At 28.8% G+C, this 17,841-nt stretch overlaps 4 protein-coding genes across 4 annotated transcripts; 2 read left to right on the top strand and 2 right to left on the bottom strand.

Annotated features, from left to right (window-relative positions):
• Positions 1-2,058: 2,058 nt before the first annotated feature.
• Positions 2,059-6,200, top strand: Phum_PHUM616960 (staufen, putative; the record flags this gene model as incomplete). The annotated part of the gene is made up of 14 exons (XM_002433152.1): positions 2,059-2,232; positions 2,810-3,019; positions 3,125-3,332; positions 3,414-3,535; positions 3,811-4,033; positions 4,118-4,311; positions 4,406-4,573; positions 4,665-4,814; positions 4,916-5,149; positions 5,203-5,314; positions 5,389-5,663; positions 5,771-5,869; positions 5,977-6,065; positions 6,155-6,200. 14 exons carry the CDS (start codon positions 2,059-2,061, stop codon positions 6,198-6,200), a joined length of 2,304 nt encoding a protein of 767 aa, XP_002433197.1.
• A 2,540-nt stretch (positions 6,201-8,740) lies between these two features.
• Phum_PHUM616950 (orf protein, putative) lies at positions 8,741-9,407 on the bottom strand (the record flags this gene model as incomplete). The annotated part of the gene is made up of 2 exons (XM_002433151.1): positions 8,741-9,046; positions 9,132-9,407. 2 exons carry the CDS (start codon positions 9,405-9,407, stop codon positions 8,741-8,743), a joined length of 582 nt encoding a protein of 193 aa, XP_002433196.1.
• Positions 9,408-10,146: 739 nt separating this feature from the next.
• On the top strand, positions 10,147-15,755 carry Phum_PHUM616940 (Cullin-associated NEDD8-dissociated protein, putative; the record flags this gene model as incomplete). The annotated part of the gene is made up of 20 exons (XM_002433150.1): positions 10,147-10,188; positions 10,560-10,729; positions 10,809-10,996; positions 11,073-11,391; positions 11,473-11,710; positions 11,794-11,972; positions 12,049-12,190; positions 12,271-12,431; positions 12,524-12,729; positions 12,812-12,966; positions 13,050-13,310; positions 13,389-13,718; positions 13,806-13,966; positions 14,042-14,240; positions 14,344-14,464; positions 14,555-14,676; positions 14,783-14,971; positions 15,057-15,300; positions 15,396-15,542; positions 15,622-15,755. The coding sequence occupies 20 exons, from the start codon at positions 10,147-10,149 to the stop codon at positions 15,753-15,755; spliced, it is 3,708 nt and encodes a 1,235-aa protein (XP_002433195.1).
• A 756-nt stretch (positions 15,756-16,511) lies between these two features.
• Phum_PHUM616930 (uncharacterized protein) lies at positions 16,512-17,458 on the bottom strand (the record flags this gene model as incomplete). The annotated part of the gene is made up of 3 exons (XM_002433149.1): positions 16,512-16,948; positions 17,055-17,248; positions 17,346-17,458. The coding sequence occupies 3 exons, from the start codon at positions 17,456-17,458 to the stop codon at positions 16,512-16,514; spliced, it is 744 nt and encodes a 247-aa protein (XP_002433194.1).
• Positions 17,459-17,841: the final 383 nt, after the last annotated feature.

The following is a 17,841-nucleotide window of genomic DNA, read 5'->3' as shown; positions in this document are numbered from 1 at the left end:
AATTTTTTTTTTTTTTTTTTGTTTGTTTGTTTGTTAAGAGGGATTTCTTATAATTTTTATTTTAATATTGGGGATGAGTTTTGGTGTGTGTGTAGCTGCACCAGGGTAAGCTTTTTATTTAAATTGAATGTTTATATCATGAGGCTTTGGTGTTATGTTTATAGGATAACTTTTCTATAGATTTGTTTGTGCTTTTGGTGTGTGCGTTTGTGTGTTAAAACAAATTTTATATAAAGTAAAAAAAAAAAAAAAATAATGAACTAAGGTATAAAGTAAAATATATGTTTTATGTGGTATTTGTGTTTGGTATTTAAATTAGTTTTTAAGTAATTTTTTTTAAAAAAATTTTTTACTACTACTACTACTACTACTAATTGCATGCATTTTTTTGAGTAGGTTTTTTCAAAAATTAAAATTTGTTCATGTGAAAACTTCAATTGTAATGTCTAAAAAAAAAAAAAAAAAAAAAAAATGAGTTTGAAATGAGTTTCGAACTAAATGTTGTGTCGAGAGAATTTTTTTTAATTAGAGTACATTTCGTGTATTGTTTTCTTAAGGATCAACAAGCACTGTAACAATCGATTTTAAGTAAATTTTTTTTTGTACTAATGCTTCATATTAGTTTGTTATCTATGTTACAAAAAATTTTTTTTGCTCTATTAATTACTATTTAACAATCTATTAACATTTTATCACTCTTTGTATTATTTATTACATTTGTTTCGTTTCTTTTTTTTTCGTTTTGTATTTTTTGCAAACAACCGTCCCCATTTTGATATTAGATTTCAGTTGTGAGCTTGAAGTATTAATAGAAAATGATCTCATTTATAATAATAATATCAATCTGTGGCTAAAGAAAAGAAAACAGTTGATAAAAAGAAATTTCTAGAAATTATCTTAATTTTATATCAGAGGAATGAATTAAATTCGAATAAAAAAAACTTTTTGTCGTGTTTTTTAATGTTTGTTGTTAGTTTTTTTTTTTTTTTTTTTGGTAAATGGAAACGATAAACGTTTTTATGTATTTTCAAACAACCACTGTGTGCTTACAAAGCTAAAATTTTTTTTTTTTTTTTTTGTCTGTTTTTTGTAATCTGTTTAGGTATTTATGTATATATACATATAATTTACTTATTTAAAAAAAACACTTATTAAAATAATTCATTTTTATTTATATATATATATATATTTAATGAGTAATTGTAGATTGTTAAAAAAAAAAGAGATTTTATGTCTGTCAATTATTGTCAGACTAACGTTAAAAGTAGTCGAGGGTGATTATAATTATACATAAAGAATAAATAAATTTTTTTCTTAATTAGGAATGAAGAAATGTACCATAATAGGATTTTTGCTCATAATTCAATGTTTTTATGTCGAGGGTAAAATCCTTAATATTGAAGGAATGACAGTTCTAGAAATTCAATCATTGTTTGACCGTTATGGTGGCTGCATTAAAGGTAGGCCAAAATGTCCAGAAAATACTTTATTGGATGGGGTTTTCTTTTTTTTTTTTTTTCTTATTTTCTTTTTTTATATATATACTTAATAGAAACTTAATTTTAAATAGAGAACAAAAGTTTTTGAGTAATTTAACACTTTAATGTAAAAATTAAGACATATTATTTTTAAAGTAAATCAAATCAAATCTCTTTTTACCCATATAGATTTTACATTTGAACACATGAACAAATTTTATTCGATATAATTGAGTGTAAGTATTGATTAAATTATGTGTAAGTATAAATGAATTTTTGACACACACACACACAAACCGCAATTATTTTTAATTTATTTATTTAAATTTCTGCACACTTTTTTTTTTTTTTTTTTTTTTTTTTTTTTTTTTTACCCACAAAATTGAGCTTTTTCAGCAATAGTTATGTTGTTGTTATTTGTCGATTATGCATAAATTCATGTATAATATTAGTTGATATTAGTCGATAACTAAAAGCTAAAAAAAAAATGCTTTATTTTATCTGGTATTAGTCATTTTTTTAAAAATATATTTCAAGTATTTAATTTTAATATTTATTTATTTATTTTATTTTTATAGGTATGATTATGCCGATGCCTACACAACAAATGCAAATAATGACCCAAAGTCATTTCACCAGCCAAAACTCATTCGCTCCTCAGGGACAGGGAAATGTTTCTTTTGTGCCTGCACAACAAGTTGCCACACAAAAAACAAGTTATCATCAGACTGCATTTAGTCACAGCACTCATCAGGTTTGTTTGCACCTTTTTGTCGTTTAAACAAAAAAAAAATTAATTTTTCCCAAAATGTTTGTCGGGAAAAAATGTTTTTGCATTTAAATTTTTATGCGAATTTGTTTTTTGCTTAAAAGAGTTCTCGAAATTTTCCTCGGAGAGCATTTTTGTTATGGATTTAAATTTTAGTTTGAGTGAAACTTGTTTTATTTCGAATTCAAAGTGCAAAATGAAATCAAAAAGTATGAAAACTATAATTAAATTTATATAATCAGTCTTTTTTCCAGGTCATATTAACAAAACAAACTATAAATAGGAATAAAAATTATAGGAAAGAATACATTGCGACAAAGGATTCAGTAAATTATAATATTAATAACGAAAGGAATAATCATCATAATAATTATAAATTAAACGAATATAATATAAATAATACATATAATAATAGGTATCATCAGGGGTATAATAATGGATATTTTCCATCACAAGTAGTACAAAAGGTTAATTTTAAAAAAATAATTTTCATTTGAAAACAATAATCGATTTCAAATTTTTTTTTTTTTTTTTTTTTTAAATGGAATAATTAAATTTTTAGGATATAATTCAAAAACCTAGCTATAATAATAATAATAATAATAATCATCATCACGATGTACACGTTAAAGAAAAAGATGTTACGGATAAGGACTCAATAGTGAGATGTGAAAAAAAAACCAACGAATGTCCAGCCGTTTCACATTTAGTACCTGTAGGAAAAGAAAAAACTCCCATGTGTCTTGTTAACGAATTGGCCAGGTTTAATAAAGTAATACGTTATTAATTTTGTAAAGTGCAAGATGACAACTTTTGAAATTTACATTGAAGTGTGTAATGTGCTGACATTTTTTTTTGTTTGGTTGGTTGGTTGTAGATTACTCATCAGTATAGATTAACAAACGAGCATGGTCCGGCACATAAGAAAAGTTTTACAGTTACTTTAACGCTTGGAACGGAGGAATACACCGCAGATGCTCCAAGCATCAAAAAAGCTCAGCATTCGGCTGCGGCGGAAGCATTAGCGAAAACATCATTTGCTCATCCGACGCCGAAAGTTCACAAAAGTCTTAATTCTGCCAAATGTCAGTTGATGGACGAACAATTTTGTATTTTTTACCGTCTGATCATCATAATAACGTATTTGTAATCGTTTCCATTTGCAGCTAACATCACTCCGACAGTCGAACTAAACGCGTTAGCAATGAAACGTGGCGAGTCGGCCATATATAAATTATTGGATCCTTCTCAAAATCAAAACGTTTATCAACAAAATTCACCCTTTCTCGTAAGGAGACCATACTTTGGTGTAAGTTTAAAAATTTGCATTTTTGCTTGTCTATTTTTTTTTTTACATTACGTCACAGAGACACGTTAAGCACGATCACAAATATTTGAATATTACTTTTGTTAACATTTTACAAATTACATGCAAATTGTAATATGTAATGTAAAATAATAATAATAATGATAAAAGATGTGCATTTTAAGAAAGTTTTATATTAACACTGCAACCAACATAAGAAAATCCTAATAAAAGGTTTTTTTTTTTTGTATTTTCAGAGAGGAGGAAGAATACCAATTAAATACACTTACACTCAAAATATTCTTTACACGGTTTCGCTTAAAGTTGGCAGTTGGGAATTTTTCGGTGAGGGTGGTTCACCTCAAGCAGCCAGACACGATGCCGCATCAAAAGCTTTAACGCAATTGAAAAGGCTACCGAAGGCTACAGAAGGACCACCGAGCGTTTGTCCCGTTCAAAAAGAAACAAACAGTAAACAAAGTACGTCGATCGACGTGGGAAAATTTTTTTTTTTAAAAAAATTTTTATCCGTTATTCGTTTATTTAATTTAATTTTCATTTAAGGTATCAACATCAATCACGATTTCGATTCGTCTATCAAATCACCTGTGAGTTTAGTTCACGAATTGGCTTTAAGAAGGAGTATGAGCGTGACATTTGAAGTTGTCGAAGAAAGAGGACCGCCACATTTGAAAATATTCGTTACGAAATGTACGGTAGGCCCAATATCGACGATCGGTGAAGGTAGTAAGAAAAAGGTAACCATTTAGAAAAAAAAAAAAAAAAAAAATTAGATTCCATGTGCAAAAAATGTATTGTGATAATATTTTTGTTTGTTGGTTCTTGTTTCAGGTATCTAAAAAAAGATCGGCGGAAAATATGTTGGTAGAATTGAAAAAATTGTCTCCATTACCACCTCAAACGTTTGTACCCAATCCGACGAATGTCACGACGACTAAAACAAAGAAAAAATTTTCACAATCGAAAAAGAAATCTAAAAATCTCGTTAAAATTGTTCAGGTACGAGTGAATAACCAACTCTCTCTCTCTCTCTCTCTCTCTTTCTCTGGGAAAACAAAAAGTAACCGCCATTTTTTTTTTTTTTAATCAGGAAGTAGAACCGGAACCCATAATAATAGACGATAATATGAATCCCATTTCGAAATTAATTAAAATTCAACAAGTTAAAAAGGAAAAGGAACCATTGTACACGATTCTGGAAGAAAGAGGAAGTTCAAAGAAGAAGGAATTTTTAATGGAGGTGTGATTGATATAAAAGTTTTCTTTCCCTCCCCCCCCCGTGTTTGAGTTTGCGCATTAAAATGTTACCAATAATAATAATAATAATCGATCGTGTTTCAGGTTTCGATTAGTAATTTAAAAGCTACAGGTACGGGTCCAAGTAAAAAATTAGCTAAAAAAGCAGCTGCGGAAAATCTACTCAGTCTGTTGGGATATGGAAAACCATCGGATAATCATCATCATCAATCCATCAAACCCGCTTTGAAATCTCAGGATAAATCGCAAGATGGAAGCAAAAAGGCGAGTCGGCATTTTTTTGTAATTTCATCGGGAGAATTCGTGTTACGATTTATAGTGGGTGGGAGGGAGAGGAGTCTAAATATATAAAATTCCTGTTTTATTTACAGGTAACATTCATCGACGCGACGGGAAAACCTGATAACAATACCGGTGGAGGAGGTTCACTGGGAAGACAATTAAAACCGGGGATTTATGTGATATCGACGGATTTGCACTGCGGTGAATATTATTTTTTACCCGAACAAAATCTAACATGAGAATGATTGATTGATTGATTGATTACCTAATTACAGTGTCGAATAGTCCGTGCACTTCGATCAACATGCAAACAACGGCGACAATAGCAAAAGAATTATTAAAAGGTGGAATTTCTCCGACGGCGGATGCTCTCGTACAAAAATCTACCGTAGTTACATCAAGTAGTAGTAGTAGTAGTACAACAACAACAACAACAACAGCAACAACCACAACAACATCTCAACCTCCTCATAATTTCAGACCGAAAGAACAACTTTTATACTTAGCGGATTTATTAAATTTTCAAGTACATTTTTCGGATTTTCCAAAGGTATACCTCTCGAATTTTCCTTTCGTTGAGGGGGAAGGGGGAGGGGCGAGGGGGGGGGAGAAAAAGAAAAAATTTACCAAACGATTGTTGTTGTTGTTTAATTTCAGGGTAATCATAGTGAATTTTTAAGTTTAGTCACAATGTCGACGGATCCGTCGCACGTTTGCCACGGTTCTGGACTCAGCATAGAAGAATCACAGGACCAAGTAAGGAGAATTTTCCATTTTTATGTTTTTCAACGAGGATTTTCGTTGTTCGTACCTTACGTACCTTACGTCTAAAACGTTTTTCTCTCTCTCTCTCATTTTTTCAGGCTGCACTTACGGCTCTCACCGCGCTGTCGGAAATGGGTTTAGATTCCGTCACGTCGCACAGTTCTACTACAACAACAACAACCAAAGAGTAAGTATTTAAATCATTTTTTTCTTTCGCGAAAAAAAAAAAAAGAAAACCGGAAACGGAAACGAAATTTTTTTTTTTTGTTATTGCAGAAGTAAAAAAAATGGAAAGGGAATGATGCCGTCATTAAAAAAGTAAAAAATTTATGTATGATGTTGTTGTTGTTTGTTTGTCATATCGTAATATCGATCGATTGGAAAACTTTTTTAAAAAAAAACCGAATTTCAAAATGAAACTTTTATTATTATTATTATTATTATTATTATTATTATTATTATTATTATTATTATTATCTTTTTTTTGTTTTTTTACATGAAATAATTTTTGAAAGAGTTTCAAAAACAGTGATTGGTGTGTGTGTGTCACGTGATCAAAGGATTTTTATTTTAACTATTTTTTATTATTAATTTTTTTTTTTTTGTGTAAAGATTTTGTAGGAAAAATGAAAGGAAAGCATTAATTGTTATAACAATTTTCGCAATTACCAAAGTTGAGCCTTTGTTTTGTTTTGTTTTGTTTTGTTTGTTTTTGTTTGTTTGTTTGTTTGTTTTCTTTCCTTATTTTTTGTATTGTATTAAATGTCAGACGGACGGGTTGTAATTATTTTTAAAAAAAAAAGCGGTCACGATTTTCATTATTTCAACAAACAAACAAAACAAACGGCAAAAAAGAAAACAATTAAAATTATAATAATAATAGTGATGATGATGATGATGATTATGACGATTTCTATAATAAACTTTGTAAATTTTTCTTCATTTTTTTTTTTTATTTTTATTTATCATTTGTCGATATTGGTAATAATGATTGATTGTCTCGTATGTAACGTTATTAATTCTTTTTTTGTCGAAATGAAATTATTTATTTATTTTTGGTTGTTGTTGTACAAAAAGGAGTAAGTGAAACAACACCAAACAACAACAATAACAAACGACAACGCCAACACCTCATGTATGGGGGGGGGGTGTTGATTGATTAGATTTAAAATTTTTTTTTATTTTTTATTTTTAATCATTATTATTATTAATTATTATTATCATTATTATTATTATTATTATTATTATTATTATTTTTATTATTTCGTTTTGTAAAAAAAAAAAAAAATGAAAAAAAATGAATTGAACAGTATTGAATTGTTTTTCTTACGTCACGCATTTAAATAATTATTTAAATTTATAATTTTGTGTGTGTGATTTTTTTTTTTTTCTTTAAATGAAATAAGGAGGAGAGAGAGAGAGAGAGAGAGAGTGTTTATATAGTAAATGAATGAAAAAAGAAAAAGGATGGTTGTCACATGAGAGAGAGAGAGAGGGGGGAAGGAAGGGAGAGGGAAAAAAGAATGAAAAAAATTCACATTCGATAATGTACATTCGTGAGCAATTTTTTTTCTTAATGTAATTTGGTTTACAAGTTCCTATAATGCGGTTTGTTTATTTCTTTCATCTTTTGACCTTTTAACCTTTGAACCTTTGAACCTTGTTATTTCATTCTCATTTCAAAAAGAAACAAAAAATAATAATAATGATAATAGAATCATTTTTTTGTACAGTTTGTGAAATTATTGTAAGATTTAAAATGATTTTTGTTTTTTTTTTAAATCAAATTTATCTATCTACCTATTGGGTCGTCCTGGTTTTTTCGAACCTGAAAAGATTTTTTAACTGATGATAATAATAATAATTATTATTATTATTCTTTTTAAAGGCTGTCCGTTCCATTTTTAATTTTAAAAAAAATATATTTCGTCATTTGAAAGTGAAGACTGTTTAAAAATCATTAATATTTATTTATTTTTTGTGGTCAAGCCTTTTTTTTTTTAGGGGGGATGGGGGGGTAAAGTGTGGGAGGGGAGCGACTTGATAAGTAATTAATTAATTAATAAGTAAACATTGGTAAAATTTTTTTAATGAGACACATACTTATCAAAATCATGGCTTTAAATTAATTAAATATTGTGCGAGTGTGAGTGTGTGACAACAAACAGACAAACAAACAAACAAACAAACATTTAATTTTTTTATATCTTTTTTTTTTAGTAAAATTGTATTAGTATTATTATTATTATTATTATTATTATTGAATTAAATTGCCCGCGAATTAATTTATATTTTGTATTATTTTATATCATGTTGAAATCGTTGATGATGATGATGATGATGATGATGATGATAATGACTAAGTTGTAAATTTACATTGTATTATTATTATTATTACTATTACTATTTCTATTATTATTATTATTATTATTATTATTTTTTTTTTTTTTTAATAAAGTGCTGCTGTTAATTTTTTATATAATAACACTTATAAATTATTTCTAATGGTTAATGATAATAGTCAATAATGATTCATTCGTTTAAATTTATATGAAATTATTATTATTATTATTATTATTATTGGTAGAAAAAAATGAAATTGAAAGTTTTTAAATAATAATAATAATAATAATGATTTATTAATGATGTTTTTCGAGAGAGAGAGAGAGAGAGAGACAAAAAATTGAATATGATTATATTTAAAAAAAAAATTTTTTGAGTGCGAATACAAACTGTGTGAAAAATGGAAAAAAAAACAGGTTTAAGGCACACAAATATTTATTTTAAAAGTAAATTAATATACACTGTCTGTGTCTGTGTGTGTGTGTGTTTGTGTTTGCGTTTCATCATCTTGTTAATATTTTATTGTTTAGCTTTATTTTGTATAGGTAAAAATAATTTAAATTCTGCGGGTAATTCATCTTCAGAATAAAGTCTATCTGAAAAATACACTCTTCTAATTCTACAATTAGCATGAATTTGAACTCTTAACGTTTCAGTGTAATTTGTACCGTATGCACGCCTTGTGAAATCGGCTAAATTAAATTGTATTTGATTCCAACCATCATCCAATCTCATCGGCATGGTGCATATAAACGGTTTAACTCTTGTAGTCGATTGATAATTTGATGCTCTAAATCTTCTTCTTACATTTTTATCATCTAAAACCTTAATTACCAAAAAAACAAAAATAACTTTTATGTTTTATGAATCGTTGTCGAGTAATTTTTATAATGTGTGTGATGATACTCACTTGTACTTCGAATGTAAAATATTTTTTCAAATTTTTTATTATCATTACCAAAAAAGGTAATTTAATACCTAAGGTTTTTTTAGGATCAGCAGGACATGTTATATATGTCGTACTAACATTCGTCCCAACAACTTCCAAAACTAAACTTTGTATATCATTATCGGTAATTCTTTTTATATGTCCGTTTCTTACTTTTTTATCCCAGATTTGTAATGGTTTACTGCCGATGCTGTATAAAACCGACAGAAAACCGCTTTGGAATGTATTTTTAAACATTTTTTTTTATTCAAGCGTCGTCCTTTCTCATCTTGTTTATTATTTTTAGGTTAGCGTTACATTTATTATTATCTTATTTTTTTTTTTCTTTCTTTTTTTTAAAAAAGACAATAATATCATGGAATAAATGTATTACTATACCTAAAATGATATCATTATTAGTTTTTTAAATAAAAAATAATAATAGAATTTATTACACCACAACCGTTAAACAATAAATTACATTTGTTTTTGAGAAAAAAAAAAAAAAAAAGTTGATAACGGACGACGACGATTCTCGACGGCAAAAAAAAAGAAAATTTAGCGAAAAGTAAAAACTTTAAATGTATTTATTTTATAAATAAAAATGTATGCGTGTACTACTGTTAATAAAATTCATAATGTAATTTATGTAAATACTTAACGACCATTTACTATCATTCAAGTAATGATTTTCGAATTCATTACAAAAAAAAAAAAAAAAAAAAGTAAAAAAACCTTTGAAAAAAAAAATTCTCTTAGGGAATTATAATTAAAAGGAAATTTTCCGTAAGTTAAATATAAAAACAATGGAAAATTTGAAACCTTTGTTCTCTCTGCCGGCAAATGGCTGACTGGAATGTAGTTTTTCATATTCGAAAAATTTAAACAATATTTCATTTGTGTTTATTTTAAAATTATTATTATTATTATTTTTTTTTTTGGAATTAATTAATTACAATTAATAAATAAGTAATTATTAAAAAAAAACTACGCCAAAATGGCGAATGTTTCTTATCAAATTGCAAATCTTCTTGAGAAGGTACAAAAAAAATTATTTTTTTTTTTCCTATTAATATTTACAAGTTTTTTTTTTTTTTAAATGAAATTATCTACGAATTATATTATATATTATAACTTTTATATTATCAAGAATTTTAATTGTTATTTTCTCGCATTAATATTATAAATATTTTCATATAGAAAGTATACATATATATATCTATTAATAAATGTGTTTGTTTCTTGTCAAAATACCTGGTCGCCATTTTCTCTGTATTATGTATAGACAGGAAATTTATTTTGTCACAATTATAAAAATTTTATTTAATATTTATTAAGTTTCTTTTTTATTATTTAATAATTATTCTTTTAACAATTAACATTTATATATTTCATTTATTAATTTTGCAGATGACATCGAATGATAAAGATTTTAGATTTATGGCCACAAATGATTTAATGTCGGAACTTCAAAAAGACAGCATTAAACTGGATGATGATTCTGAGAAAAAAGTTGTTAAAATGTTATTAAGATTGCTTGAAGATAAAAATGGAGAAGTTCAAAATTTAGCTGTTAAATGGTACTTTTTAAAATTTGACCTCACCTTTTGTAAGTTTATGGTCGATAGATAAATTTTAATTTCGATTATTTTCTTTTAGTTTGGGACCATTGGTTAACAAAGTAAAAGAATATCAAGTTGAAACAGTTGTTGATACTTTATGCAATAACATGGTTTCTGAAAAAGAACAGTTAAGAGATATATCAAGCATAGGCTTGAAGACAGTTATTAGTGAATTACCATTAGGCTCATCTGCTCTTGCTGCTAGCGTTTGCAAAAGAATCACTGGTACATGTTTTTTTTTTGTTTAAATTTAAAACAAACTAATACACACACTAATTTAATTTTCTTTTTAAAATTTTAGGGCGTCTTAGCTCGGCCATTGAAAAACAAGAAGATGTTTCAGTGCAGTTGGAAGCTCTAGACATTCTTTCAGATTTATTATCCAGATTCGGAGGTTTACTCGTTTCTTTTCATCCTACAATATTAACCTCCCTACAACCTCAATTATGTTCACCCAGACAAGCAGTTAGAAAGAGAACAATTGTAGCTCTGAGTCATTTAGTCATGTCATGTAATTCTGCACTCTATGGTAAATTGTTAGATTTTTTGGTGGATGGACTGTCGAGAAATTCAGGAGCTTCTGCAACGAGAACCTATATTCAGTGTATCACTTCTATCTGGTATAATTTTTTTATTTATTTTTTCAAGTAATTAGTTATTATTCGACTGTTAAAATATTTTTTTTAAAATTTAATTTCAAGTCGTCAAGCTGGTCATCGTTTCGGTGAACATATGGAACGCGTCACACCTTTTATAGAACAGTACAGTCGTCAAGACGATGATGAATTGAGGGAATATTGCTTGCAAGCTTTCGAAGCTTTCGTGCAGAGATGCCCGAAGGAAATGACTCCACACATAAGTGCTATAATGGATTTATGTTTAAATTGTATAACATACGATCCTAATTATAATTATGATGACACCGATGCTGATGACAGCGTAAGAATAAATATTTCTTATCTACAAAAAGGCAAACTTAATAAATTAATATTTGTTATATAAAAATATATATAAATTTTCAGATATCCATGGAGACCGATGATGTGGATGATTCTGAAGATGAAGACGAATATTCGGATGATGATGATATGTCGTGGAAAGTCCGAAGAGCCGCTGCTAAATGTCTACAAGCTGTAATTCTAACAAGGCACGAAATGTTGGCGGATTTTTATCGAATCGCCAGCCCAACTTTAATAGCAAGGTATTTGCTTTTTTATGGAGAGTATACATTAAATATTTTTGTATCTTATTTATATATACATGCATTTAATTTTTAGATTAAAAGAAAGAGAAGAAAATGTTAAATCTGATATATTCCACTGCTACATTGCGTTGCTTAGGCAAACCAAACCTACTGTTGCTTTAGGTACGGATGTTATCGAAGACGAAGGAGCTCCTATTGTTTTACTTCAAAATCAAGTAATTATTCATTTTATTTTGAAGTTCATTTGAAATTAAATAATATACTTGTAATTTAATAATTGATGTATTAATTACAGGTTCCATCGATCGTCAAAGCCGTTCATCGACAAATGAAAGAAAAAAGTACGAAAACACGTCAAGATTGTTTTGCTCTCCTAAAAGAGTTAGTTCAGGTATTGCCTGGAGCTTTGACTAATCACATCCCTGCTCTCATTCACGGCATTCAATTTTCATTGGGGTTCGTTACTGCACGTCAAACATTTTTGAAAAAAATGTTGTTTTTTTTTTTTTTAATTAAAAAAGTTTTAATTTAAATTAAATTACTTTCAGGGATAAAAATTCCAGTTCGAACATGAAAATTGATACTTTGTCATTCGTTCATTGCCTTCTTACCACTCACGCACCGGAAGTTTTTCACGTTCACATGGGAGTGTTGGTACCGCCGGTTGTTGCTGCGGTGTCGGATAATTTTTATAAAATTACCGCTGAAGCTTTGCTCGTTCTTCAACAACTAGTTAAAGTCATTCGACCTTTAGGTATGCTCTATTAAAAATTAGTTATTTGGGTTATTAGGTTTTTATAAAATAAATTAAAAAAAATTTTTTTTTTGTGTTCCAGATACTCCAAGCAATTTCGATTTCACTCCGTGGACAAGTGAATTGTACAATTGTACATTGGTGAGACTCAAGGCGGCTGATATTGATCAAGAAGTTAAAGAAAGAGCTATATCTTGCATGGGTCAAATTATATGCAACTTAGGAGACTATTTACAAGTTGGTTATCACTACTAATTGGAGTTTGTTTCAAATGTACCTGCAAATATTACTTAATTAATATTCTTCTTCTTTTTTATCAGGGCGAACTTAATACATGCCTTCCAATATTATTAGATCGGCTCAAAAATGAAATCACCAGACTGACGACAGTAAAAGCTTTAACTAAAGTCGCTGCTAGTCCATTAAGAATTGATTTGAGACCTATTTTGGGAGAAGCAATACCAATGTTAGGTTCCTTTTTGAGGAAAAATCAAAGAGCGTTAAAATTGAGTACTTTAACTCTATTGGACGTACTCGTGTGTAGTTACCATACTTCAATGAGTCCCCAACTTCTCAATAAGGTAAGCATCCATTTTTTTTTTTTTTTGTATAAATTTTTTTAGCAAAAATTTGACTCACTTGGTTACTTTTGTAATTAGGTACTGCAAGAAATTCCTTTGTTATTGAGTGAAGCCGATCTTCACATAGCTCAGTTAAGCTTAAATCTCCTCACGTCGATAGCCAAACTTTTGCCAAACGCTTTAGTGAACATTTCGGAAAATATTTTACCGGAAATTTTGACACTCGTCAAAAGTCCTCTTCTTCAAGGAGCCGCACTTAATTCCATGTTAGAGTTCTTCCAAGCCTTGGTCATGGCTAATCTTCCTAATTTGGGTTACAGGGAACTTTTAGCTTTATTGGTTAACCCTGTTGTGTCTCAGGGTAACGTCGGACCGAGTGGAGTACCGATGCCTACTCTACACAAACAGGTTAGTAATCAATGGGATAGGTCTAGGCATTTGCGTCCTGGGTAGTAATAAAAAAAAAAATAAAAAATTTATGTGTTATCATTATAGGCTTATCATTCGTTGGCGAAATGTGTGGCAGCTCTTACGGTTCAATTTACCGAAGAAGCTATCAGTGTTGCTCAGCAATTTCTTTACGACGTTCAAGATCCTGTAAATGATTCCCAATACATTTTCGCTTTACTCGTCATCGGTGAAATCGGTCGACATATGTAAGTTTAAAAATTCAAACTATAGTAAAGTATAAATGAAAGGTTCTGAAATGTAACAAAAAAAAAAAATTGCAGAGATTTATCTTCGCTGGAAAATTTGAAAGGAGTCATTTTACGGTCTCTGTGTCCTCTTTCGGAAGAAGTGAGAAGTGCTGCATCCTACGCTTTGGGTTCCGTGGCCGTAGGATGTTTGAATCAATACGTTCCTTTTATACTGCAAGAAATCGAAACTCAGCCAAAGCGACAATACCTTCTTTTACACTCATTAAAAGAGGTTTGATTTGAATTTTTAATTCGGGAAAGCCGATCAGAGACAAATTAAACATTTCGTTAATTTCCCTCCCCCGGGAATAATGTTACAGATAATAACTTGGCAGTCGAATAGTCAAGGAGGGATTTTGCAACTTCAACCTTTCGTTCCGGCAATTTGGCAACAATTGTTTAGACATTGCGAATGCGCCGAAGAAGGAACTCGAAACGTCGTTGCAGAATGTTTAGGTAAATCGTTTGTTTTGTTTTTTGTTTTTGTTTTTATTTAACTTAATCGGTAGTAAAAAAAAAAAAAAATCTTGAAATATTTTTAATTAGGAAAACTCACCATAATCGATCCTCCGAATCTTCTCCCGAAACTTCAAGCTTCACTGTCATCGGAATCACCTTTAATGAGAACAACCGTGGTTACGGCCGTCAAATTTACAATTTCAGATCAGGTAATTTATTTCAAACGGGGGGGGGGGAGGCCGGGGGGTAAACCTAAAATTCTCGTCTGTATTATTTTTAATAATTCATTAACAATACGAAAAATATATTTTTCAGGCTCAAGCCATTGATCCGCTACTGAGACAAAGCATCGGTCAATTTCTTTCTGCATTAACGGATCCAGATTTAAACGTTCGTAGAGTTGCTTTGGTTGCTTTCAATAGCGCTGCTCATAATAAACCTAGTTTAGTGAGAGATTTACTAGACACGGTACTGCCCCAATTATACAGCGAGACTAAAATTAGGGTAAGAACGAATATATATATATATATATATATATATGCGTAATGATTGGGGATGGATTTTTTTATTTTGAAAATTAATTTTACAGAAAGAACTTATTCGAGAGGTCGAAATGGGACCGTTCAAGCACACCGTGGACGACGGTTTAGACATTAGGAAAGCTGCCTTTGAATGTATGTACACTCTCCTGGATTCCTGTCTGGATCGATTAGATATATTCGAATTTTTAAATCACGTCGAAAACGGACTCAAGGATCATTACGACATAAAAATGTTGACTTATTTAATGGTGGCGAGACTCGCACAACTTTGTCCCACCGCCATGTTGCAAAGTAAAGATTTAATATTAATGATGATGATGATGATGATGAATTTTGAATATAAATCGAATTTAATACTAAAAAAAAAAAAAAAAAAAAAATTTCAGGGTTGGAACGTCTTGTCGAACCCCTTAGAAGCACTTGTACAATGAAAGTAAAAGCCAATTCCGTGAAACAAGAATACGAAAAACAAGATGAATTGAAAAGATCCGCCATGAGAGCCGTTGCCGCTCTTTTGACCATACCCGATGCAGGTACGATAAGTTCCGTCGTGTACGGATGTGATTCGCGCGTCCGAAATTTTAAAAATTTTCTTTTTTTCATTTTCATCAGATAAAAATCCTCACTTGAGCGAATTCGTATTGCAAATAAAATCGACTCAAGATCTTCAACTCATATACGATTCCATTCAAAAAGATTCAACGATGGGAGTGAGTCAAGATTCGAGTCTAATGGATCTCAGTTGAATAACTTGTTGTATAAGTTTTTCCATATTAATTTTGAAAATATGATGATGATGATGATGATATGAAAGACATTTTTAGCAAAATGCATATCCCAGTAAAAAAAAAAAAAAAAAATAAAAAAAAAAAAAGTGTGCGTTTTATTGCCGTGTCAGTTTAATTTCTTGTTTTTGTGATGATGGAGTCTGTATTTAATTTTATTTTATACATATAAAAAAAAAAAAATACATTGAATGTGAATATTATTAAAAAAAAAAAAAAAAAAATTTTATACCGCGGCCTAACCATAATTAAATAATTGCTTTATTGTCAAATAAAATTATGTCGATATTATTTATTATTATTATTATTTATTTATTTATTTATTTTTAAATAACAATTTGTAGAATGTTATTAAATTTATTGTAACTTGATTGATTTCAGGATGTATTAGGGGGAAGGAAAAGGATTTTAAAAAGGTTTTAAGGTACACACAAGAACGCACTAACTCACGCACTTACTCACGCACTTACTCACGCACGTATCGTTTAATTTTAATAATTTAAATGGGAAAATAAAAATATTAATAATAATAATTTTTGTTTGTAGAAAGAAGGAAGAGGAACGAATTTCAATATGAAAAAAAATAACAAGAAAACAAATGAAAATAATTATTTATTTATGAAGAAAATAACAACTAACACGAAACTAATTATTATTATTATTATTATTATTATTATTATTATTAATCAGTCATTTATTTATTTTATTATATTTTAATTAATTAAAATTAACGTCGGAAACGGCTATGTATAAATGAACAATTGAAAACATAATACAAAGGATATTAGACATGGCGATTAACATGTGAAGACGTCTAAATTTATTATGAATTTTTATATAGTCGAGAGATTGGAAAAGCGAGGAATCGTTTGAAAGTTTACCGATTTCCATACCTAAACCGTGTTCGGCTTCCATATCGTTTTTCAAACAAATGAGTTTAACCAGTGGATCGCACAGGTACAACCTTACGAACGATTCTATTAGAAAACTAATCGTGAGTATGATTGTCGTTTGTATACTGTTTGTTTTTAATTGAAGATGTGCTAACAACGTGATTAAACTAAGAATGCTTGTCAGGGTGAAATACAACGGGAATAATACTTTTTGCACTTCGCCGAAATGGTGTCGAGGTAGTGAAAAATACAGGGAGAGACCTGGAAAACCAAAAAAAACAACAAGATTATCATCATCATCATCATCATCATGGAAAATAAATCTATACAGGTAATATAACAATTTTCTTTTTTTTTTTTTAAATACCTGAAGCAAAGGTCATCCATATTTGAGATCCAAAATGTGCAGCCGTTGTTGACGCATAAATAAATTTAAATAAAATATTATTATTATTATTATTATTATTATTTAAATTTTTTGTCGTTTGCAATGATGATACAATTAATAAACCAGCTAACATGATTGCTATGTGTGCGGGTTGTGTTGTTTTCGTTAAAATTCTATTTAAAAAAAAAAAAAAATAATAATAAATTGATTATTGATTATTGATTATTAATTAATTTGTTTTGTTTTTTTTTTTTTTTTTTTTATACTTACAGATACAATTTCGTATTTTGAAATTTCCTATACGATTTATTAACATTATTGAAAATAAATTTTAAACATTCCGTTGATGTGGGGAGTAAATCTTTTTCCATTTTTTCTAACATGTATTTATTATTATTATGATTATCACATTTCTTTTCTTTAAGTTCTCTATAAAAACAAATAATTATTAAAATTACTTAATACGGTCCTGAAATTCATGCAATTAATAATTGACATTTTATTATTATTAATAATGATGGTGGTGGTGATACTAATAAAAATTCTTTGTTTAATTTAAATGTCTTTTTGTAAATGTTTTCATCCCCCACCATCACCACCACCCCCTCATCCCCCCATTCACAGCCTTGAACTTTATATAATTAAAAAAAAAAAAAATTTTCTTTTGTAGTTTTTCCACGGATAAAAAGAAAAGATAATGATGATAAACGTTATCGAAAAAAAAGAAAAGCCATGATGGCGGGTGTGTGTGTGGGAATAGAAATAA

Source organism: Pediculus humanus, genomic scaffold, assembly GCF_000006295.1.
Source record: "Pediculus humanus corporis 1103172108322 genomic scaffold, whole genome shotgun sequence".
In the NCBI taxonomy this organism is placed as follows: domain Eukaryota; kingdom Metazoa; phylum Arthropoda; class Insecta; order Psocodea; family Pediculidae; genus Pediculus; species Pediculus humanus.
Note: the sequence above shows the minus strand (reverse complement) of the source record. Positions and strands in the feature narration are given on the sequence as shown.